This window comes from Trichomycterus rosablanca, chromosome 5, assembly GCF_030014385.1.
Source record: "Trichomycterus rosablanca isolate fTriRos1 chromosome 5, fTriRos1.hap1, whole genome shotgun sequence".
Taxonomy (NCBI): Eukaryota; Metazoa; Chordata; class Actinopteri; order Siluriformes; family Trichomycteridae; genus Trichomycterus; species Trichomycterus rosablanca.
In genome coordinates this window covers 9,120,986-9,146,083 of record NC_085992.1, presented here as the reverse complement: position 1 = coordinate 9,146,083, position 25,098 = coordinate 9,120,986, and the positions used below count along the sequence as shown (strand labels likewise).

General features: G+C 40.9%; 1 protein-coding gene across 1 annotated transcript in view; it reads right to left on the bottom strand.

Moving 5' to 3' along the window:
- LOC134314264 (serine/threonine-protein kinase 32C-like) overlaps positions 1-25,098 on the bottom strand; it is a 151,318-nt gene that overhangs the window by 32,316 nt on the left and 93,904 nt on the right. The window contains exon 4 of the mRNA XM_062994823.1: positions 2,760-2,933. Within this exon, the coding sequence (XP_062850893.1) occupies positions 2,760-2,933 (174 nt within the window). The remainder of the gene's footprint in view (positions 1-2,759; positions 2,934-25,098) is intronic.

Here is a 25,098-nt window from a genome sequence, read left to right as displayed (position 1 = left end):
CAAGAAAATATGCTGCATTACTAATCTATACCACTACTACTGATAATAATACTAATAGCACGTGCATAAAAGTGTGTTTAACCACTTGTTTACTGGAATATTTAACTTATTACTTAGATTCACGGACTGGAGTGAAGTCGGTTCAGCCAAATCATGAGTCCGCGGTGTTTCCGGTGAGCCTGCTCACTCGCCTTGTGTACTTAGCAGCAGCCAATCAGAGGACTCATAGAATCCGGGGTTAATTGAGACCTCGGACTCGTGATTCCTGATTCAGTACTAAGATTCAAATCATTAACCCGGGTGATTCAGAAACCGCCCAGCTCTAGCCTGAACAGAACAATACAACTACCATCAGCTAAACGTAGTTTTGAAGTAGCATAACATTTCTTTCCGGAGAGAAGTGGGTCTGTTCCAGTATGACAATATGTTTACCCAGTAGGGGTAGCTTGATTAGTATAACATCAATGAAAATAATATGATGCAGCCTTTACAGTTTGTCAGCTTTAACACCAGTTGGAGAATTAGACTGACAATGCTTGTTTTAAAACACAAATCAAGGGAACATCGTCCAACAAAACAATGGTGTGTCATTTCTCCAGTATAGTTTCACAAACTTAAACAAGTGCATGTTATGTCATTTTTCCTTTAATTTGTCACCCGTATGTATTAAGACCATGTCAAGGCAACAACAGTAGTCAGATTAATTTTAGCTTTAACTTGACTTTTTAAATATGAACAAACCAATACATATGTTTATGCTTCTAAATAATTTAACAGCATATTATTGTATGTTGGGAATTAAATAAAAATTTTCTATAACTAAAAAATAGCTGATAATATTTTAGAAATTATTTTATAGTTTTATAGTATTTTTATAGTTACAGTATACTGACTTAACCAGAGAGAACTACAAATAGTGATGAACAAATGTCATAGACACGGTTAGCTAACTGTTATGATGCTAAAAACATGCCAGGGTTTGTTTTCCAGATAGAATACTTGAGACTTGACTTTCTGTTTCAATTGTTAAACAACAATAGCCAGTCATAGGCGTCTGTGAGCAAGCATATATGTACAGAAAATGGCAGTTTTCTGGCTAGTGTTGAAGCATGAGGTCGGTTTAGGTCGGCGTCTGCTAAATGTCGAAAATTTAAATGTTTAGAAAAGGGCAGCAGCTAGCTTTGTGAGTCACAGAGGAAACATGGTAAAGCAGAGGCTATATGCATAAACACACAGTATTTACTGCTAAAGTGACCGGTAAATGTATACTAATTTCTCAGTTTTGTCAATACGTAGTTATTTTTTGCACGGTAAATTATTTAAAAAAAAGCCTGTGAGAGCAGTTTGACATTAAGCTAGTAGAGCTAACTATGATCGATCACAGATTAGTCGCATTAACAACAAAAACACAACAGCACATATGACAACAAACCCTATCATTTCTCATATTTACTCTTGTATACAGTCTGCTCCATATTATATCATTCCATAAGATCTCTTAATGATAGGTGTGCTTTATAGATCATAAATGTGAATAAGCTTCATGGTTTAATAGACTCTTAGCTTTGGCTCTAATGTAGTCATTACATTATTGAAAGGTTCAACTGTGCTCAGCACTTTCCCTGCCTGCACTTTACCTTACAACAGTACAGATGAATTAGTATAATTACTAGCTCTGACAGCATCAAAAACATGCTTGCAGAATGAAAAGTAACAACAGGGTTCAGTAACTCCGCTCAATATAAAAGCACTAATAATATCAGACACCTATTTAAAACAACACAGCCTGGCTGTCAGAAGCTGGCATTCAGTGGCTGTGGGCCAAGTAATATCTCATCTCCTGAATCCTGATCAGATTCAAAACAAAGAGGCCACCGGTGTAACATTGTGGAATTAAAGGCAATTCCGTAGATATGAACTCAAATGTACCCACACTGCTGCAAGAAGCTCATTATTTCTTACCGTAGACTTTATAATGCTGTAACTGCCAACAATGTATTCACCACCAGCTCAGACTGAAGAAGTCATTCGGATTGAGTGACGAAACGTATCTCTACAACAAACTTGTGTCCAGATGAACTGATTCATTTTTGTGGATGCCAACAATGTCTTTGGAACAAAGTAGTTGTAATTCGTAGTGACTCTCAGCAAGTCATGTTTTTTAACATCTTGTTATGTTATGCAGTGGAAGTGTGTTACATAACAAAATCCAAAGTGTAACCTGATGGAATCGGTATGTTGTACCCTGTGTAAAGCATTTTGAATTTTGATTATTACTTCTGGCATTATTGGTCTATCTGGTCTGATAAGATATTACTGGGCATGGGGGGCTCCAGATGAGCAGACTCGACTGTTTGAACTTTCTACGAGGGATCTTCAAAAAGTTTCTGCACTTTCATATTTTGGTTGGAAACAGTAAGGGCGGGAGGTGTAGTGATTAATTGGTTGTGTCTGAGAGACTGAGAGAGAGATTATAGGCCGGGTTTAGCGCCATCTGATTTCCACCTTTTAGGACGCATAAAGAAGAGGAAGATTTTTATGTGATGATGATGATGTGAAAGCAGCAGTGCATCAGTGGCTACGTGCTTAACCAAAAGTTTGGCACAATCGATTCTGCAGGTTAAGGCTTTGTTTTTTTTCCAATTTGCACAAACCTAATTTTGTCACTGTCACCTGTTTCCCCAGCCCTATATCAATAACGATATGTACGATCACACAGTGTACCATTACAGGATGTATTCAGTAGGTTGCATACACACCTGTGTATGATATGCTGGCTCTGTAGATAGTCCAGGGCCAGGGTCATCTCACACAGGTAGAGTTTGACAGCATCTTCTGTGAACTGGACATTTTGCTGTAAGTGGTAGCGCAGGTCTCCTCCCAGTAAAAGGTCAACCACCATGAACATGTCTTCCTCATCCTGAAACGAGTACCTGGGACACAGGTTCAGAGAACACAAAGCTCAGTCACATCCCAACGTGAACAGGTGAAAGAGAAGGGAAACAAGCACATCATGCACCACAGTACACATGCAACGGGGATACGGAATAAACACTCTGCCCGACTGTTATCACTGCCATGCCTAAAGGGATTAAGTGTAGTTATAAACTAACATTCTGCACAAAACAAAAATGTTTTCTTACGGCCTTAAAACATTGTGTTTCAAATTCATGACATTTCAAGTGGCTCAGCAACATAACATTGAAAATATTCTCCACAGATTGCTTGTTTAAGCCCAACAAAGCTGTATTGATTTGTGGTGTTCAGAAAACGATTGCTGTACAGAGGATGTCATTTTTATATTTGAAGCACCACTTGTTTGATTGACAATCTCCAGGATGCATTAAGAATGAACCTCTCACCCTTGAAAATTTGTATTCACTGGAAAAAAAAAATCATTTTAATAAAATAAATATGCTTCTACCTTTGAGGCAATATTTTGGGAAAGGCGCTGTCCTGTTGTAGTATAACTGCTTCTGTGTACAAAGCAAGGTCCATAACAGTCCATAAGGGATGGATTTGATGAGTCCTGACCTTATGAATGCATTACCAATGCACACCTTTGGCATAAACTGGAATGTCCATAGTGAGTCTACCGTCATTGCTTGACCTAAGAAATTCGGTATCAGAGATACTTTACAATCAGGTTGAAAGCTTTTACAGAGGAGTCCAGACTGTTATAGCTGCAAAGATGGGAGTAGCTTTATATTAATGCCCCTGGCTCTGGAACAAGCTCATGGTCAGGCGTCCACATTGTGCTACAGTGCTGGGAAAAAGTATTTGCCTCCTTCCCTATTTCTACTATTTTACATATTTGCCACACATATATGTGTTTTTTACCTATTTATTTATGCATTTTCTCCCATTTTTCTCCCAATTTAGCATAGTCAATTTGTCTTCTGCTGCTGGGGATCCCTGATTGCATTTGAGGAAGGTATATTTCCTGCTCACGCCTCCTCCGACCCCATGCAATGTAAATGTAAATGTAAGCAGTCCTTAGTGGACCCTTTCTTATTTACCTATGCTTCTGCACAGGTGCTTCTATCTGCTAATCAGGGTCCTTGCACAGCGTGTAAAGACCCCATCCACTTAGTCCGGTCATCCCGCCCTAGCAGACACAGTAGCTAATTAGAGTCTGCTGCAGGCACTGCCAATTATGCCCGCTAGATGGCGCCCAGCCGGCCGGTGGCAACAGAGTTCAGAATCTGGTGTGCTAGCGGAATATTCTACTGTGCCGCCTGGGCGCCTCACATATACAGGGGTTGGACAAAATAACTGAAACACCTGTCATTTTAGTGTGGGAGGTTTCATGGCTAAATTGGACCAGTCTGGTGGCCAATGTTCATTAATTGCACATTGCACCAGTAAGAGCAGAGTGTGAAGGTTCAATTAGCAGGGTAAGAGCACAGTTTTGCTCAAAATATTGCAATGCACACAACATTATGGGTGACATACCAGAGTTCAAAAGAGGACAAATTGTTGGTGCACGTCTTGCTGGCGCATCTGTGACCAAGACAGCAAGTCTTTGTGATGTATCAAGAGCCACGGTATCCAGGGTAATGTCAGCATACCACCAAGAAGGACAAACCACATCCAACAGGATTAACTGTGGACGCAAGAGGAAGCTGTCTGAAAGGGATGTTCGGGTGCTAACCCGGATTGTATCCAAAAAACATAAAACCACGGCTGCCCAAATCATGGCAGAATTAAATGTGCACCTCAACTCTCCTGTTTCCACCAGAACTGTCCGTCGGGAGCTCCATAGGGTCAATATACACGGCCGGGCTGCTATAGCCAAACCTTTGGTCACTCGTGCCAATGCCAAACGTCGGTTTCAATGGTGCAAGGAGCGCAAATCTTGGGCTGTGGACAATGTGAAACATGTATTGTTCTCTGATGAGTCCACCTTTACTGTTTTCCCCACATCCGGGAGAGTTACGGTGTGGAGAAGCCCCAAAGAAGCGTACCACCCAGACTGTTGCATGCCCAGAGTGAAGCATGGGGGTGGATCAGTGATGGTTTGGGCTGCCATATCATGGCATTCCCTTGGCCCAATACTCGTGCTAGATTGGCGCGTCACTGCCAAGGACTACCGAACCATTCTGGAGGACCATGTGCATCCAATGGCGGTGCCATGTATCAGGATGACAATGCACCAATACACACAGCAAGACTGGTGAAAGATTGGTTTGATGAACATAAAAGTGAAGTTGAACATCTCCCATGGCCTGCACAGTCACCAGATCTAAATATTATTGAGCCACTTTGGGGTGTTTTGGAGAAGCGAGTCAGGAAACGTTTTCCTCCACCAGCATCACGTAGTGACCTGGCCACTATCCTGCAAGAAAAATGGCTTAAAATCCCTCTGACCACTGTGCAGGACTTGTATATGTCATTTCCAAGACGAATTGACGCTGTATTGGCCGCAAAAGGAGGCCCTACACCATACTAATAAATTATTGTTGTCTAAAACCAGGTGTTTCAGTTATTTTGTCCAACCCCTGTATGTGTTACATCATTAAACTACTTTTAATATTAGACAAAGACCCAAGTAAACACAAAATAATGATTTTATTCACTGAAAGAAAAATGATGTTCAGTCCTAACTAGGCTTATGAAAACAAGTAAATGCCCCCTTAATTACTAAATGTACCAGTTAACCAAATTCAATTGGGTTCAATTTTACTAGCCACACCCAGGCATGATTACTGCCAGATTTGTTGAATCTAAACATCATTGAAATAGCAGCACATGATGTCACATTCCACTAAGTAAAAGGTTACAAAGTCATTGCTAAGACTGTGTGAGTTCAGTAACCCCCGTAAAAGCCATTACCACAAATAGTTGGAAAAAACTTGGAAGTCGTACTTGCTTTAGTTAAGGTCTGTAATTTCACAATAAGAAAACACTGGGCAAATATGGCATTCATGGAAGCAAGGCACAAACCACTGCTGAACAAAAAGGCTCGTCTCGCATTTGCCAAAAAACAAGATCCCAGATAATCCCCAAGACTTTTAGGACATTCATGTACCTTTTCATACATGCAATATAGTTTCTGAATAAATCTTTAACTTCAATAAATAGAAAAATCATGTAAATGCTGCAGTTTGTGTTTACTCATGTTGTCTTAATAAAATATTAAAATGTGTAAATCTGAAACACAAATGTAACAAATTAGCAAAAACAGTGGAAATCGGTTAAGGGGCAAATACTTTTTCCCAGCACTGTACTTTTTGTCATTAAAAGCGTATGAATTTCTAATGAACAATATTGCAGAAATACTTAATTTATGAGAACACACTGCATTGTACCATTCACTCTGCCACTGGTGGTAAACAAGTGGTTTCAATATTTTATACCCCGAGGCAGGGTGCCAATCAATTACACGCACACTCATGCATGAGCAGCATCCACGTACTGGCAAGTATTTAGAAAGCAGGAGAAAATTCAAGTACCTTGTGGAAATCCACTTGAACATGGGCAGAACATATAAAATATAAATGTGTTTTTACAATTAATTAGTAAAAAATAATTGCAATATCTCTGAGCTAAAGAGGAAAAGTATTATTCCGTTTATTATTACATTAATGATATATATGCATAATCACATGTTCTGAAACAACATATAATGCCATCTAGACAACATCTTTTGTAAAGATAGTCCTGCTTGCTTTAGCAAGACAATGCCAAGCCACCTTCTGAATGTTACACAACAGTGTTCATAGTAAGAGAGTGCAAGACTGGACTGCCATTATGAAACGTAATATACAACAGTATAGAGATAGAGACAATATGGAGATCCAGGACTATTGTGCTGCTGACATATTACACATACAACAAAACCAAACCAAAGCTGCAGCCTGAAGCGGGACTGTAAAAGTGGGAACTCCCGAAGGAAACCCACGCAGACACGGGGAGAACATGCAAACTCCACACAGAAAGGACCCGGACCACCCACCTGGGAATCAAACCCATGACCTTCTTGTTGTGAGGTGACAGTACTACCCACCGAGCCGCCCTCCAGGAAACCAGACAGTGGCAGAAAGTCAAGAAAACTGGCACTCAAGTCAGGGTTCCCAGCACGGTGGCTCGGTGGGTAGCACTGTTGCCTCACAGCAAGAAGATCCTGGGTTCGATCCCCAAGCAGGGTGGTCCGGGTCCTTTCTGTGTGGAGTTTGCATATTCTGCCCGTGTCTGTGTGGGTTTCCTCCTCCAAAAACATGCAGTCAGCTTAATTGGAGATACTGAATTGCCCTATAGGTGAATTGGTATGTGTGTGTGTGTGTCTGCCCTGCGATGGACTGGTACCCCGTCCAGGGTGTTACTGTATGCCCTGCGCCCATTGAAAAGCTGGGATAGGCTCCAGCACCCGCCCCCACCTGCGACCCTGATTGGATAAGCGGTTATAAAAGTGAATGAGTGAAGTCAGGGTTCCTTAGACAGCTACACAGGAATCAACATAAAAAACATGAGGAACCTCACATGCCACTGCTGGACAAAACTCTGGTCCAGAATGGGTTCCAGTGACAGCTACACACAGAAATAATGTCACTGTTTACAGATTGGGACCCTGGAAACTGGAGCTAAAAAACACAATCAGAAGGGCCAGCAGGAGCAGGTAGCAACGTGTGAATTAGCCTGGCATATCAGCCCAACAAACCACAAACAGAACCAACAAACAAACAGACACACAGGCAGTCGGGAAATCTCAGCCTTGAGCTGGGTCCAAAGCAAACTTCTACAGATTTGATTAAAGTCTTGATTAAACACACAGATCGCTTTTATCTAATGTGTTTTGAATGCACTTTTCATCAATCTGTGCCTCCTGTCCTGTCACTCCCAGTGGGCATGTTACATATCTTAATGTTTTTTAATTGATCACAGGTCAAAAATATATGCAAATCATTGATGTCCATTTCTATGCACATTTTCCATCTGTTCCAGCTGTTTTGGAATTGAGGTTGTACACTGCAGACATGTTTTGCCCCAGAAGAGTGCTTGCATGTACTAAATCTTCATTAAAGCTAAACAAAACCCAACATCGTGCAACAGACGGATAACTCTGGAGCTCCATCTGGGCTGCTTCTTCACTAAAGCCTGGATATTTTCAGTCTGGCTTAGCATTTTCATAGAGTTTCATCAGTGTTTTTCATCTTTATTAAACAGAGCACGCTTTTTCACTCTCTATTATCTGTATTTATAAAAAAAAAAAAAAACAAGCTTAGCGAGGCTTTGTATAACCTTTTTCTCAGCCTATGCACTTTCTTTGTTTTGCCAGGCTCAACCAAACAGTGTCTGTAAAGAGTATATATAGCTCTGCCAATCCTTGTGGGCACCAGAGCTCTCATAATGCACAAAACCAGAGCTTACTGTGCAGTATGAAAGATACAAAAGCTCAAAGGGCAAGAACAATCAGCACATCTATAAAATATATCAGCTGCACCCAACCAGCCACCACAATAAGGCCTAACTAACACTATAAATCACCTCAGCTATTCACGGCCGAAATCTGTCATAAAGCAGACCTCATAAAACACATCACCATCACACAACCCCACCATCATTATCCTGGCCATTACTGACCACACAACCACAGTGGCAACAATACAGAATGGAATGAAACAACAGGAGGTGGAATAAACAAGAGAAAGGACGATAGTTTCCTGGTTGTCAGATTGAGCCCTGTCTCGAATTTATTTAGACGGCCAGGTCAAGAATGCACAACACAGATCTGGAAATTGTTACATCAGATTTCAACAAGGTGAGGTTGTCTGAAATAACACAAGAGTCTGTTTTTTTAAATGCATTTTCTCCCCCTTTTCGTGCGTCCAATTGCCCGATTGCATCATGCTTACTCTCCACCAATGCCGATCCCCGCTCTGATTGAGGAGAACGAAGCTAACCCACGCCCCCTCCGACACGTGGGCAGCATGCCGTATGCATCCTATGACCTACACTTTGACGAATGCAGTGCAGCTCAGCACTGTGTACGGAGAGACACACCCTGAGAGCACTCTTTTCTCATCTCTTTGCAGGCGCCATCAATCAGCCAGCAGAGGTCGTAATTGCATTAGTTATGAGAGAGAGACCCTATCCGGCTTAGTCCCGCCCATATCTGAACAACAGGCCAATCGTTGTTCATGTGGCCGCTCAGCCTAGCCTACGATGTATTCGAGATCCCAGCTCTGGTTCCAGCGTGTATTTTTACCGCTGCGCCACCTGAGCGGCCAAGAGTCTGGTTTTAAGTAGAGATAGGCCCGATCCGATCCCGGATTGGTTTCGGGTCCGATATTGACGTCATACAGATCGGATATCTGACGGACGGTACTGATCCAAATTCCAGTCCGCATCTTGTGATCATAAACCCGCCGTAACTTAACATAATGTAACATGAGGCACATCACCAATCCAAGTTCCATTACACATCTTACCATGAACCTGTGACAACTTCAGTCAGTAACGGCGAAAAAATAACATTAGCTGCTTATTTTACTAAAATGTCCATTGTATGGAAATATTTTAGTGTGGAAACGCAGAAAAGCTAAACAGCTACTTGCAATGTGTGCAAAGCTAGTGTGTCTAGGGGTGGAAGTAAGGTTTCATCATATAACACGACTAATTTAATCAAGCAACTGCAGAAGTTTCACATTAAAGAGTACCAGGAGTTCATGCAAGCGGGACAGGAAAACACCACGAGGCAGCAGACTCTTGCTGATGCTTTCGAAAAACGTGCTAAACTTCCAGCAGACAACTTGAAGGCTAATAATAATAATATTAATGTATCGGTATCAGTATCGGCAGTTGTGTATCGGAATCGGATCAAAACTCATAAACTGTGAATTGGCCCATCACTAGTTTTAAGTAGGAAAATGTTTTATATTCTGGTAAAAAAAATTGGCACTAAAATCAACTTTTACCAATAAAATATGCAGTTCAGGAGAGGTTAACCATTAAAAATGTGTAGGGCTACTGTAATCACTAATGTGTGTAACCACACTCATATTAAACATTATACTACACACATATTATTGTGTTCTCCTACTTCATGGTGGTACACTTAATCTATTTCTAGTCTTGTACAGCACTCAGAGAACGGCACGGGAAGCCAGTTTCTTAATTCAGATAGATTTGCAGCCATTAGTATGTGGCTTTTATAAAGCATTAATTACTGAACTATTTCTACTCTGTTGAGGTGCACGTGGTTGCTGTCAACTCGCCCACGTAAAGAAAGCAAGCGGGGCTTTAATGAGCAACCAGACTTCAGCCAAAAACAGTTCCAGAACGATGATTTAAATATGTGCTATTTCTTAACATAGCTTTAAATGCAGGAAAAGTAAATAAAATAAATAGCACAATATTGGCAAAATAATGACTTGTGGAACACATCACATGAAATACCTGAGAGATTTACTAAAAGGTTACATAGAAAAAAATCAGCAATGGCTACTTATTTAGTGAGTAAAATGATCTGTCATTATCAAAATATAAATAAGAAAATGACATTAAGATACCAATACACTACTCTTACCATCCCACAGACCTACTTATAGAAGAATGTCCCAAACACTAATTTGACATACACCAATTTTTGTATTTGTCATGTCAGATAAATAAATGCTAAAAGATAAATGCTCAACATGATGTTTCTCACAGTTTATCGTAGGCTAATGAAGACCTATTTTCTTTTTTTCCTCTTCTTATTCTTCACATTATTATCCTTATTCTTCTTGTTATTATTGCTATTATTATTACTATTGTTAAGTGCTGTCAAACTGATTTCGATGATCAGGATGATCCCCAAAACATCATGTCTTTTGTTTGGTTCCTTAGGCTTCTTAGACCTACTGTGTCATGATTTAGGAAAATATTGTTATATAGTAACAGTTACATAAAATTACACCCTCCTTCAATTCTATAGTCTACAGTCTATGTAGTCTACGGGTCTGTTCGAAAACCTAGTGAGCTGCCTTGCTGTCTTACTGCCTACATAGACAGCTGCATAAGTAGAGAGGATTCTAATAAGACATCGACTTATAAGTCAGGTTATTCGAACACACTACTCAGAAAGAGATTCCATCAGTTTTCGCTAACTAAGCTAACAGATAGCATCGTGCCATTCAAACTAATTGGATAAGGTGGCACAACGCGCTAGCATGTCAACTAACGTCTCCCTCCGTGTACCGAAAACGGTTAAATTTGCTGACAAGCCTGAATTTGCAAATAAATGTATACAAATTAAAAATCAATGATAATTCATTTACATTTGAAAAGAACTCGTTGCTCTGCACCGTCCGCCATATTTATTTATTTTTGTGAGAAAAGTTGTGCCGCACTGAATGCTGGGATCGCCTCCACCGCTAAAGAAGCACCGGATGCTTCCTCATTATTCTGTCAAAATACTGTTCAGATTTAAGGTGTCTTAGTAGGCAGCATTTTAAGGCATTCAAGAATTCGAACAGCCTCCTTCACAGGAGTGCATGTAGGATGATGTAAAATGCTGTCTATGCGGAGAGCTCACTAGGTTTTCGAACACACCCTATATATAGTCTATATCTTTATATATAGCCTCAATAAGAATTGTGTTGTCCAAAACAACTTCTATAAACAAACTAATAATATCTAGTGATGACAGAAAAATACAACAGATTTCAATATTTAGTCATTTAGCTTCTAAAAGTAAACACCATATAATTTAGTAACACCTAAAATCAGCTTTAGCAACACTAATAAGGTAAGTGTTTTCAGTAGTCACTCTTTTCTTTAATTGTGCTGTCATTAAAACAAACATGTAATGTGTTTCCAGTGGCCTGTAAGTGCTGAGCCTTAAATAGTTTGCTGGAACGTCCACTCCTGAGGTGACTGGCAATTGTCTTAAGCTTTTCCTATAAATAATCCTTCTCACTGTAAAATAGTGAATTTTAAATTGTTTGGGGATTGTCTTTTATCTCTACTCAGATTGATTAGTAATACCAGTTGCTTCTCTGTTAATGTCCTTTTCTTCTTGTCATGATGTAGACACACACCCGAGTGCTCCAGAACAGCATACAGCCCTAAGCTCTGCTTTTACATAGGTAGTTACACCTCTTCATGATTCACTAATAGTGTGTAACATAGTGTAGCACATTTCCCAGGGGCTGTAGGAATGACTGCCGAACCCATCTATCTGATTCTCCTGCCTCTGTGAGATCTGAGCAGCTTTCAGTGTCACTTCCACACTCTCCCCGTCATCTAATGCACAACAGTCCCATATAACACACACACACACACACACACACACTCGGGTCTCACTCGGTAAGAGGTCGCAGTCAGATACAGTGATCTTTTAAGCATGAGAGACTTGAGGTTGAGAGCCTGAAAACATCATCTTTATTTCTCACACTGGGGGCAGGAAGTGAAAGTGCAGATGCCGGTCACTGTCTTTGAACTTTCAATAACCTACACATACTAACAGGTATAGCAAGAAATGTGCCATCTAGAGTAAATAATGCTGTACCATTGAAGTTTGATGGACAAATCTTTAAATTTGGTGAATGTCAGGATAACTCTTTGTGCCTGAATGCATAATGACTATGAAAGTAGTTCCAATGAGTAATCCTAATGCTACCATTACTATCAGGGGTCGGCAACCTTTTTTGTACTCGGTGCCGAATTAAAAAAAATTTATTTAAGATGAAGTACTAAGTGTGCCATGGGATACATCAGTCATATAACACAAACTGTAGCTATGCATGTGACACCAGTCAATTAATCAGTTAATTAACACAGCCCGACACCTTGATCAACCTTAACTAGCAAATTATTCAACCTTAACTGGCCATAGGTGGAGGTGGTGGAGGCAGTTAAGGTGGAGTAATTCATGGTTAAAGTTAATCAAGGTGTCGGGAGTGAGCATATGGTGTTAAGACGGATCCAACTAATGAGGCGCAGCCCTGAGCATTAAATTTTTTTTTACTCTTACCAATCAGCATGCCAGGCAAACGTGCTTCACGTGCCAGCTTTGGCACAAGTGCCATAGGTTGTTGACCCCTGTGCTACACCATGCAATTGCATTCTGTTCTTTGTGTCAACTGTTTGTGGAATGACCTTTCCAGTTTTGGAATGCCACCATGCATTAAGATGAATCTACAGTGGTAGCCTAGTGGGTAGAGCTTTAGGCTATCAATCAGAAGATTGTCGGTTTAAATCAAAGCTCTGCTATGCAGCTACTGTTGGGCCCTTGAGCAAGGTCCTTAACGCTGTCTGCTCCAGGGGTGCCGTACAATGGCTGACCTTGCGCTCTGACCCCGGTTTCCAAACAAGCTGGGATATGTGGAAAAAGAATTTCATTGTACTGTACTTGTGTATATGTATAAATGACAAATAAATTCATTCTTCTTCTTTAGGGTTAAATTTAGGAGTGTGGAAGAACTTGACTGGTGTGCACAGAACCCTGATCTCAGCCCTGCCCATCAACTTTAGGATAAAGTGGAAGGCCAACTATGAGCAGGCCTTTCTAAACAGATCTCAGTATTAATGCCTGATCTTAGGGCAGTTGTAGCCTAGGGGTTAGGACACTGGACTAGTAATCAAAAGGCTGCTGATTCAAGCCCCACCACTGCCAGGTTGCCACTGCTGGGCCCCTGAGCAAGGCCCTTAACCCTTAATTGCTTAGACAGTACACTGTCACAGAACTGTAAGTTGCTTTGTTTAAAAGCATCTGATAAATGCAGAACATGTCAAATGTAAATGTAATCTTACTAATGCTTAGGTGACTAGAGTAAAATTCAAGCATTTTGAACAGAGTGTGGTCTGTTATAGCAGGGAAACCAGATTGGGAATGACACATTTAACAAATAGATGATGTCCAGTGTTCACGGTTTTTTTTTTTTAAAGTGTTTTGTAACTTTTACTGAAACCTTGATCTCTCACACCCCTTCTGGCAAACCAAGGTTCAGGAAAAAATACAATAATATGAGGCGTATGAGGCTTGGAGGACGGTATAGTGGTCGGGGAAGGTCATGTTCTAGACCAGGCCTCGGGGACAGCAGTGAAGTACTAAGCTGGTGATAAAGAGACAGAAATAGAAAGAATGAGATAAGGAGAAAGTAGTTTGCAGGTTGGGAGGTTTGAGAAGCAGACTGAAATAATCAGGACATGAAGACAAATGAGCCGAGGGAGACAGAGGGAGACGGAAAGTTAGACAAAGAGGGAGGGCGTCACATTTGCCTGAAAATTTTGCAGTGCCCTAGAAAAAAGTCAGAGAGAAAGCTTGCCAGTGGTCAGGTGAACTACTCAGACACACACACACACATAGCATCTGGTTATTGCCATACTACTCTTTGTGTCCTAAACCATGTCCTCCCTTCTCCAACCCCCAACCTGGCCCTATTTTACAAGGTACCTTTAAAGTGATGTCCTTAATAAACTTCAGAACTAAAGTGGTGCCAGCACGGTTAGCAAGTCCTAGTGAATTGAGAGCAAGGTTCTCTATTTGGAAATCACCTGATCAGGCTTCAGCATTGTGCTAAGGCTACGGATGTTACATAAGATTTTAACAAATATTTGCTACTTGTTAGTTATTAACTTATAATAAAAAAAATCTACAAGCAGAGGTTGGGACAGTCAACAGAACTTAATACATAACACTAAACAATACTTTTATTAATAGCTAAATATGCATAGGACAGCCTGGTGGAGTAAGTGGGTAGCTCAATTGCCTCACAGCAAGAACAGCCTGGGTTCGGGGTTTGTGGGGTTTGCATGTTCTCCCTGTGTCTGCATGGGTGTCCTCAGGAGCTTTTCTCTCACAAGTCAGAAGACATGCAGTTAGGCCAACTGGAAATACTAAAATTAAAGTGTGTGTGAATGTGTGTCCTGTAATGGACTGAGAACTCTTTCTGGGATGTTTTCTACCTTTCGCTGAATAAATAAGGCCCACAGTGACCCTGACCAGGATAAAATGATGGTAAAACAAACAATAAATACATAAATCATGAGGTGCATGGGGCACTATTTCGCAAGCTCATACCTATTGACTATTGGCTGTCCTGGCATCTATACTAAAATAATCAGCTGTGTCTGAGGGAGGTGGATGGCTGAAACCCTGAATGAACTGGCACCCAGTTCAGGGTATTTTTGCCTTGTGCCCACTGTTTTCAAACATCTCCTACCCATGTAACATTACTGCCACGGCTCAAGGCTTTATGTGTCCAAACAAAACAAACAAAATGACCACTGACCGGTGTTCTGTGTTATGTAGTCACAGTGTGTCAAACATGTATTGAAAGATTTTAACTGAGTTGACTGGTCATTTCCTCCTAAAGTGTCAGCATATACCTGAGCTGCTCTAAAACCTTTGTGATGGCTTTGTGGGTTAGTGGGAGAAATAATCTCTTCAATTTGCACTTAGCCGCCCTATTAGGCTGCCAGTTTGACCGCTCTCGTTAACGCCGGCCTCAATGTTGCCACTGCTATGCTTTCACTGAGCTTGATTTAAAGTGTGTGAGTGTGTGTGTGTGAGTGTGTGTGTGTGTGTGAGAGAGAAAGAGAGAGAGAGAGAGAGAGAGAGAGAGAGAGAGAGAGAGAGACAGTACACATGAGATATTCAGTGTGAAAGCTACTGATGAGTCACCCGGTGAGAACGATGAATCCTCTTAAAGAGAAATATCACAATGTGACTGCATTTGATGGGGAGAAAGGAATCAGTGGCCTTCAAAATGTGGTGACCTCTACCCTAGGCATCATCATTGGAATGAATTAGAACACTGATTGTGAGCCAAGCCTTCTCACAAATGCTTGATTGAATACAAGGCACACACACACACACACACACACTTATGAGTGGATAAGACACAGCAATGCTCATGGAGTTTTTAAACACCTTACGATCGTCTTTGACTTTACATCTACAAGGTGGACCAACTAGATAGGAGTGTCTAATAGAGTGGACAGTGAGTGGACACGGTGTTTAAAAACTCCAGCAGCGCTGCTATGTCTGATCCACTCATACCAGCACAACACACACTAACACACCACCACCATGTCAGTGTCACTGCAGTGCTGAGAATGATCCACCACCTCAATAATATCTGCTCTGTGGTGGTCCTGTGGGGGTCCTGACCATTGAAGAACAGGGTGAAAGGGGGCTAACAAAGCATGTAGAGAAACAGATGAACTACAGTCAGTAATTGTAGAACTACAAAGTGCTTCTATATGGTAAGTGGAGCTGATAAAATGGACAGTGAGTGTAGAAACCAGGAAGTGGTTTGAATGTTACGGCTGATCAGTGTACATACATTGCTTTGATTTTAGAACGAAATGTCCAACAAGCTCATGGTCAGGTGTCCACATACTTTTGGCTGGTCAAATATTTTGATTTTATGACTTGGTTAATCAACTCAGACTAGGCAGAACTCTGAAGTGAGCAATTTTACTTAGCGTGTAACCCCTGTAGATATATTGATTACATCCTGGGCAAAACTCCATAAGCATGGATCAAGCTCTATACGTCTCCTCTGACTGGTGATTTTATCTGGCACTGAGCTGCAGGGGTCAGAGTCATTCATTTGTGCTGATGAGGGGCAGAGCGCTTACTCAGCAGGTTTCTGCCCCAGTCTTTAACTTCACGCCATATAAACCATTTACTCTCCACTCGTACTGAAATAAGCAACCCTTTGTGTGCTAAGTGGAATGTTTTCGGCTATACGTTTACAGACTGTAAATGCTCTACACCAGGGGTGTCAAACTCACGGCCCGCGGGCCGGATCCGGCCCGCCACGTCATTTTATGTGGCCCGCGAGAGGTTTAACGACTGTACGATTGTTGTGATGGTTCGAGTCGTTACAGAGACGCGCTTATAATTTAACGGGACTCCTGTGCCTTTAAGAGACAACCGTGACATTGTAGTCATGGCAACTAACTTTAACCTTCGCTAAGAAGCCATGTGACTTTTACGGCAAAGAGAACGCGAAGTAGCGTAGTCAGTAATGTAAACAATAATAAATAAATACAAATAATTATCTTTCAGTATAATACAGAAGCATCGTCTGTAAGTAGTGGCGTTTATATTCTCAGTTGTTAGTAAATGTTTAGTGAGTATATCACAGCGTTTTAGTTAAAAATTTACCGTAATTAAATACAATTGTTACCGTTACTATAGCAATTAGTATCTTTACACAAAATTTTAACTCGTTAGCGTTATTTTACGTTTGGTTAAATCTCATATTGTACCAGATGTAACACTTGACTACAGCTGTGTGCTTGTACTGTATTAAGTTCTTTATTGTTTTTATTGTTTGTATTTTTACTTCATTTTGATGCACCCAGTGTATCACACAGCTGGCGAGCAAATAAACCGACTGTATTCTGAAGGGAGCTGTCTGTCTGTCTGTCTGTCTGTCTAGCTGGGAAAGGGGGATAAACTATTAGTGAGGGCAGAATGATTGTCTTAAAAATACACTGTAAAAATCCTAAACAAACTGCATCTTTCAAAATGCATGCTGATTTTGTGACCTGCAAAGTGACACATCCCACCAGTAGATGATGTTAAGAAATATTTACACATGATCCTAAAATGTACAAGAAGATAAGTAAGAAAATTAAGCAGAAGGAGGAAATTTACTGAAAGTGAAAACAAGTTTGTGCTTCAGGAAGAGAAACCGGTGCGTCTCTTGTGTTATGAGGCCGTGTCTGTGGTAAAGTAGGACAATATAAATGCAGAATTCGGACTCCAAGAAAAACAACAGACTGCAATCACAGCAGGATACGTCACAATCGGCCCTTTGAGGGTCACCATAATGCTGATGTGACCCTCGGTGAAAATGAGTTTGACACCCCTGCTCTACACGCTAAAAACAGTACCCGGTCCTGATGGATAGGTTTATTATGAGCTATACGGTCCTGTATTTTCATCTCAACAAGCTGTTTCAGAACAAACGCCGACTCCCCGTCATGGCTCACGCTGGTGTAAATGGACACGGTAATTACAGCTTTCGGCATGCTTGACATTTTCAGGGCTTACGACGGAACAGAAAGAGAAACAGTCGACTCTCCTGCTTCAAACATAATGAAGCCTGTCTGAGGTGAACGTGTGGAACCGCTTCAAAGCAGCGTCTGCGTTCACGCTGCCAAACGATGAAACAAGACTGTTATCAAAAGCATCAGGATGAGAGCAAACGCGCTGGTGCTAAGCAAGCCGACCCCGCCGACGTGCTGTTAACGAATCAAGGGGAATATTTAAACATTGTTTTCAAAAATGAGCCAAAGATTTGAAGATTACATGTACTGTCTGTCTGGATGGTGTTGATACTTTAATTGTTTTCTGCAACCATCCTTTTCTATGACTTTGTACCGTATAGTTTACAGATTTAAGTCCTTTAATGTGTACATTGTGGGTTTTCTGAAAATGTCCTGTGTCAAATTATACTTAGACAGTGTAGGAAGTTCTAAAGCGTCATTTAATTGTCAGCATGATCGTTTTATTTCTTGTTAGGAATTATGACAATGCCAGCTGGTGAATTCTCTCTGTCTATGGGTCTGTCTGAAAACCTAGTGATCTCTCTACATAGACACATTTTATGTCATCCTACATGCTCCCGAGAAGAAGCCTGTCCAAATTCTTAAATACCCTACCATGCTGCCTACTAAGGTGCCTTATTCGAAGTGATAATCTGACTGAATAACAAGAGAGCATCCGGTGTGCGGCACAACAGTCACAATATGACAGGCTGCTCTGGTCATCTGCAACAATTCAGTTCTCTGAAAAAAGAGACAAACCCTCAGAACCAACTAGGACTGGCAGTGCATGTGTGAGACCCCAACCACACCAACTGCCACAGCCCAAAGATAATGCTAACTTACAGGCAGGGTCCGCTCCAGAAAAGTCCCAAAACTCTGCCAAAACACAGCCAGTGGAAAAGCACACCAGAGCAAGGTGATCACAGCTTTAGATAAAAAAGCAGGTTTGCCAACAGAGGAGCTGGCAATTCTGAAAGGATGAAACTGTGATAAGCTCACAAGGCACAGGTGATTAAAAAGAAACTGATACGTCAATCATCTGTGCCTCTGTGCTCCCTCTGCATGCCAAATTGGACATGACTGTTGAACATGGATCAATGATTAATTCAATCTGACTTCTTAAGACTCAATTTTGTGTTTTTTATCAACTAAGACTTGAATCTACACCGATAAGCCATAACATTAAAACCACCTCCTTGTTTCTACACACACTGTCAATTTGATCAGCTCCACTTACCATATATGAGCACTTAGTAGTTCTACAATTACTGACTGTAGTTCATCTATTTCTCTACATACTTTTTTAGCCTGCTTTCACCCTGTTCTTCAATGGTCAGGACCACCACAGAGCAGGTATTATTTAGGTGTTGGATCATTCTCAGCACTGCAGTGACACTGACATGGTGGTGGTGTGTTAGTGTGTGTTGTGCTGGTATGAGTGGATCAGACACAGCAGCGCTGATGGAGTTTTTAAATACCGTGTCCACTCACTGTCCACTCTATTAGACACTCCTACCTAGTTAGTCCACCTTGTAGATGTAAAGTCAGCGACGATCGCTCATCTTTTTCTGCTGTTTGAGTTGGTCATCTTCTAGACCTTCATCAGTGGTCACAGGACGCTGCCCACAGGGTGCTTTTGGCTGGATATATTTTTGGTTTGTGGACTATTCTCAGTCCAGCAGTGACAGTGAAGTCTGATTCACTCATACCAGCACAACGCACACTAACACACAACCACCATGTGTCAGTGTCACTGCAGTGCTGAGAATGATCCACCACCCAAATGATACCTGCTCTGTGGTGGTCCTGGGAGAGTCCTGGCCATTGAAGAACAGCATGAAAGGGGGGTAACAAAGCATGTAGAGAAACAGATGGACTACAGTCAGTATTTGTAGAACTTCAAAGTGCTTCTATGTGGTAAGTGGAGCTGATAAAATGGACAGGAAACAAGGAGGTGGTTTTAATGTTATGGCTGATCAGTGTATGTGCATGAGAAAAAATGAAAAGGCTGAGAAATTTTTCTCTTTTATTAAAAAATGGACTGCAAAAATGGACACTTCGCTGACACTGACCCTGAATCATGTATCACATACTGGTCCATAAAGGATTTTTTTTCAAGGATCTATTTGCATTTAACAGGTTGGAATCACCTGTAAAAACTATTATTAAATATCTGTTAAAATATGATCATGGTTTGTGAAAAATGATGGGATGCTACCTCTTCATTTCCTACCTGCCATTGAATGCACTTACTGTCAGTGAAGTGCTTACAAACAGCAGGTGTTTGGCCTCTGATAAGCCTGCTCATAAACAGTTTAGGTGGCACTGAGGATCAGCTCATAGTGTAGGCGTCATAAAGCAACATAATATTAGTGACCTGGGTTTAATCCTAGCCGTCATTCATTTTCACATGTGACCTGTGTTTATAGAGGTTTTTCCTACATATCAAACACATGCAGAAGTGCGCTGGCTGGTCTAAATCATCCCTAAATGTCAGAGAGGGAGAGAGTGAATGTGCCAGTGTGTGTCTAATTGCCACCAGGTGTAATTTAGTGTGTAATTCTGCCTTACGTCCAGTGTTTCCATGGAGCGCTTGACCCACCGTGACCCCTATTGAGATAAAGCGGTTAATGAAAATGAATGACTGATTACATGAATGAATGAATGAGCTTTTTACTAATGAAATGGGCTGGCACAGAAAGAAAGTGAATATCCAGCCACTGCATGACTGATAGTGTTTCTAATTTATTATCGATGTGTATGAATTACACACTGAATGTTCCAGACCTTCAAATGCAAATTGCAAAAGAGAATTGAATTTTTAAATGCATGTATTTGAAGGAGGGCTGGGTGGTATGACCAAAGATTTGTATCACGGTATTTTTTAGGAACTGACAGTTTCACAGTATGTTTGTGGCTTATTCTACTGTCATAAGTACATAGAAAATAAACAATTTTCATTTCACCATGTATATAGTGAAGGTTTTGAGTACTATAATGTTTGCTCAACCCCACAAAATGACGCAATATACACCAACCAGCTATAACATTAAAACCACCTCCTTGTTTCTACACACACTGTCCATTTTATCAGCTCCACTTACCATATAGAAGCACTTTGTAGTTCTACAATTACTGACTGTAGTCCATCTGTTTCTCTGCATGCTTTGTTAGCCCCCTTTCATGCTGTTCTTTAATGGTCAGGACCCCCACAGGACCACCACAGAGCAGGTATTATTTGGGTGGTGGATCATTCTCAGCACTGCAGGGACAATAACATGGTGGTGGTGTGTTAGTTTGTGTTGTGCTGGTATGAGTGGATCAGACACAGCAGTGCTGCTGGAGTTTTTAAATACTGTGTCCACTCACTGTCCACTCTATTAGACACTCCTACCTAGTTGGTCATCCGTGTAGATGTAAAGTCAGAGACGATCGCTCATCTATTGCTGCTGTTTGAGTTGGTCATCTTCTAGACCTTCATCAGTGGTCAGAAGACGCTGCCCAAGGGGCGCTTGTTGGCTGGATAAATTTTTGGTTGGTGGACTATATGTAGTTTAAAATCTCCATCAGCGCTGCTGTGTCTGATCCACTCCTACCAGCACAACACACACTAACACACCATCACCATGTCAGTGTCACTGCAGTGCTGAGAATGACCCACCACCCAAATAATACCTGCTCTGTGGTGGTCCTGACCATTGAAGAACAGCATGAAAGGGGGCTAACAAAGCACGCAGAGAAACAGATGGACTACAGTCAGTAACTGTAGAACTACAAAGTGCTTCTATATGGTAAGTTTTAATGTTATGGCTGATTGGTGTATGTCCAATTCGGTCAGGGTCAGTGCTTTATGGAGCACGCTTAGTGCACAGGAAAGCACGTACCCCAAACAAGATAGAGAACATGTTATTTATGTTATATAATTTGATTTAATACATCTGTTGACAACAAATGTGGCTGAAACAAATTTCTTGTGTCCACATATACACAAGAAGACATACATCATTTTCTTACTCTATTTTATATTTCTCCCTCCTGATCTAATCAAGATTTTTGTCTTTATAAAAGCAATGCAGTGTGTCTGTGGGATGCACCACACTTATCTCTTGTAAATCTTCTAAATCTTTTCTTTTTTCATTTTCACAGCTCCTGAGCCAACTATATTTACGAGCTTGCAAAATGGACTTAATATCCTCATTAGAAAGCCGTATTGCTTGCCTATACTGGCTAATATAATGCACAACACACATGAGCCAGGTTTTAATCTGCACACCAGAAAAAAAGGGAAACATTTAGCCAAGCCAGTGGGAGGAGGAAACATGATTAGAAGTAGACAACCCCCGCCCCATCCCACAAAACCACCATTAGATAAATGTTCATGTTAATTAGAAGAAAAAAACTACCCACATTCACAATCTGAACTCACCCATTTCACTTTAGAGAACACACACTTATGGTTACATTTTCTTATGATGTTTTAGATGCCTTATAAAGCTGCCGTGGCTCATATCACTTCACATTACTAGTGTGCCGTGATGTGTTTAGTGCCCTCGGCAAAATAAAGCTTTTCCTGGTCTTTCCTTCATTAAAATCAATAAATAGAAAAAATATAAACAATTACAGAGTTTTGATTTCTTCTGTAATATATCTTGATAATTTATTAGCTGCATTCAGGGCTGAACCATTATTGAATAGATATCATAATGGATACTAAGAAAATAATATGAACAGCTGTCTTTCATCACATTCTTATATGAGCTGGCTATAAAAAAAAGTGGCTGCTCAGGTGGTGCAGTGGTACACACCACAGCGCTAGCACACCAGAACTGACCTGACATCTCAAACTCGTGAGTTCGAATCTCAGCTCTGCTCCCCGGCAGGCTGGGCGCCTATACGCACACAAAGATCGGCTCGTCTGTCGGGTTGGATGCCAGAGAAGATTCCTCATAACTGATGCAATTACGACCTCTGTTGGCTGATCAAGATGGGGGATAATGGGGATCAGTGCGTGACTCTCTGACACTGAGCCCTATATGAACTCACCTCTCGCAGGTGAAAACATGTACTGGCTACTGCACATGTTTCGGAGGGGGTGTGTGCTAGTGGAAGTCAGGAACAGTACATATACATTTACATTTTTAGCATTAAGCAGACGCCTTTATCCAAAGCGACCTACATTACAGTTACAGTATACAGTTTGAACAATTGAGGGTTAAGGGCCTTGCTCAAGGGCCCAACAGCAGCAACCTGGCAGTGGTGGGGCTTGAACCAGCAATCCTCTGATCACTGGTCCAGTACCTTAACCACTAGGCTACAGCTGGCCCCTGTAGCGCCCCTGAAGTGAAATACAATTGGGTAACTGGAAATTTGTGGAAAATGGAAAATGCAAAAAACAAAAAAGGGTTTTTCCATCACAACTTCCTCCTAATTTGAAACTGTCCAGTATCAGAAACTTGGCCTTGAAGATTTTACAACTGATACTGAAACTTTCCATTCCAGGCTTAAGAAACTCCCCACTCTGGGTCTAAGCATTTCTCATACTATTTCATACACAGTTTAACTTAAAAAAAAAAAGGGGGGATTTAAAAAACACTCTTTTTAATTAAGAAACTCTGGAATTTTTTTTTCAAATAACCACATCAACACTCTCCGCTTTAGCTCAGTCCAGTTTTTCTATAATGGTTAGATCAAAGGAATGAGATGATCATGGCAGATGCTTGATTTTACGTTTAGTAAACCATGTTGTTGTTGATCTGGACTTATGTTTTGGATCATTGTCAGGCTGGAAGATCAACAACGACCCATCTGTCTGGCAAAATGCAATTGGGAAATTGGACATGACTAGATTGGGAGTAAAATTGGGCAATATTTCACTTTCTTTTACAACGTTGCTTTGATGTTACATTTTTAAGCCTGCATTCATTCATATATGTCTGTTTTACCACCGCTTTATCCTATTTAGGGTCGCGGTGGGTCTGATTCATTGGGTGAAATGTAGAAAACACCATAAACAGGTTGCAGTCAGAACAATGCACCACGCTGGACTTAATGCACTTATCAGGGTTGGGTATAAATGCTGGTATTTTTACCAACTGCAACACAGCAAGAGGTGGTAAAATAGATAAAGAAGTTAAATAAGCACCAGAAATTCCTCTGCTGCACATTTACCTTCATAATAATAATGATTTTCAATGCATTGTTCTCTCACGTCATGTTTAGTATCGCATCTTGTGTCAACAAGTCACTTTTGGTTCATATTGTGTTCATACCTGACACAAATTGCACCAGAATTTATTCATGAATGGACTGAGACCCTCCTGCTCACACTGTCTAAAAGCTTTAATTGATACATTGTGTTTTCACAAGCGTGATATAAATCACGGTACTGCTGCCAAAATCCAAAACACAGCAAAAAAAAATCATAACCACTGCTGACCTTAGCTTATGTTCTTCCAGATGCTATTGAATTTACAACCGTGTGTCCCATTAGGAATATAATCCGTTATTTTGTAAATGTTTATAATGAAAAACCTCCAAACTTTTCCCGGTTGTTAAGTAAAACACTAACTCATTAGAAAGCCAATCAAGCGTTTCATTGACAATCATCTGTGTGACGCAAACTGAATAAATGCAAATAACAGCATTTCTTACTAAAAATTACAATCAGAAAGTCTGATTGGTTCAGAAAGCGGTCTTTCAACCATTAGCACCAATTCTGTAGGAGCGGCCCATTCACCCCAGTTGTTCCTGTGAAGTGCACTATGTAGGGTATTCCACCATTTTAAGTGAGATTCCAATCAAATTTTACTTTCTTTATCACACTCATGCTTTCCAAATGTTGTGACGCGTCGCAAGAAGAGGCTGTGTCCCAAATCAAAATATCATGCTGACGCTTGGGACTCTTGTTGTTTACGAGTCATTTTTTGCGAGCCAGGAGTCGAGTCTGAGTCATCTGAAACGAGTCCGAGTCGAGTCTAAAGTCGCTATGTGTCCCTATCTCTGGCATGAGGCAGGAAAAATTACCCTCCTCGGACACGACCAGAGTCTCCAGCAGTGGAAGACAAATTGACTACACTAAACTGGGAGAAAAAGAGAAAGTGCATT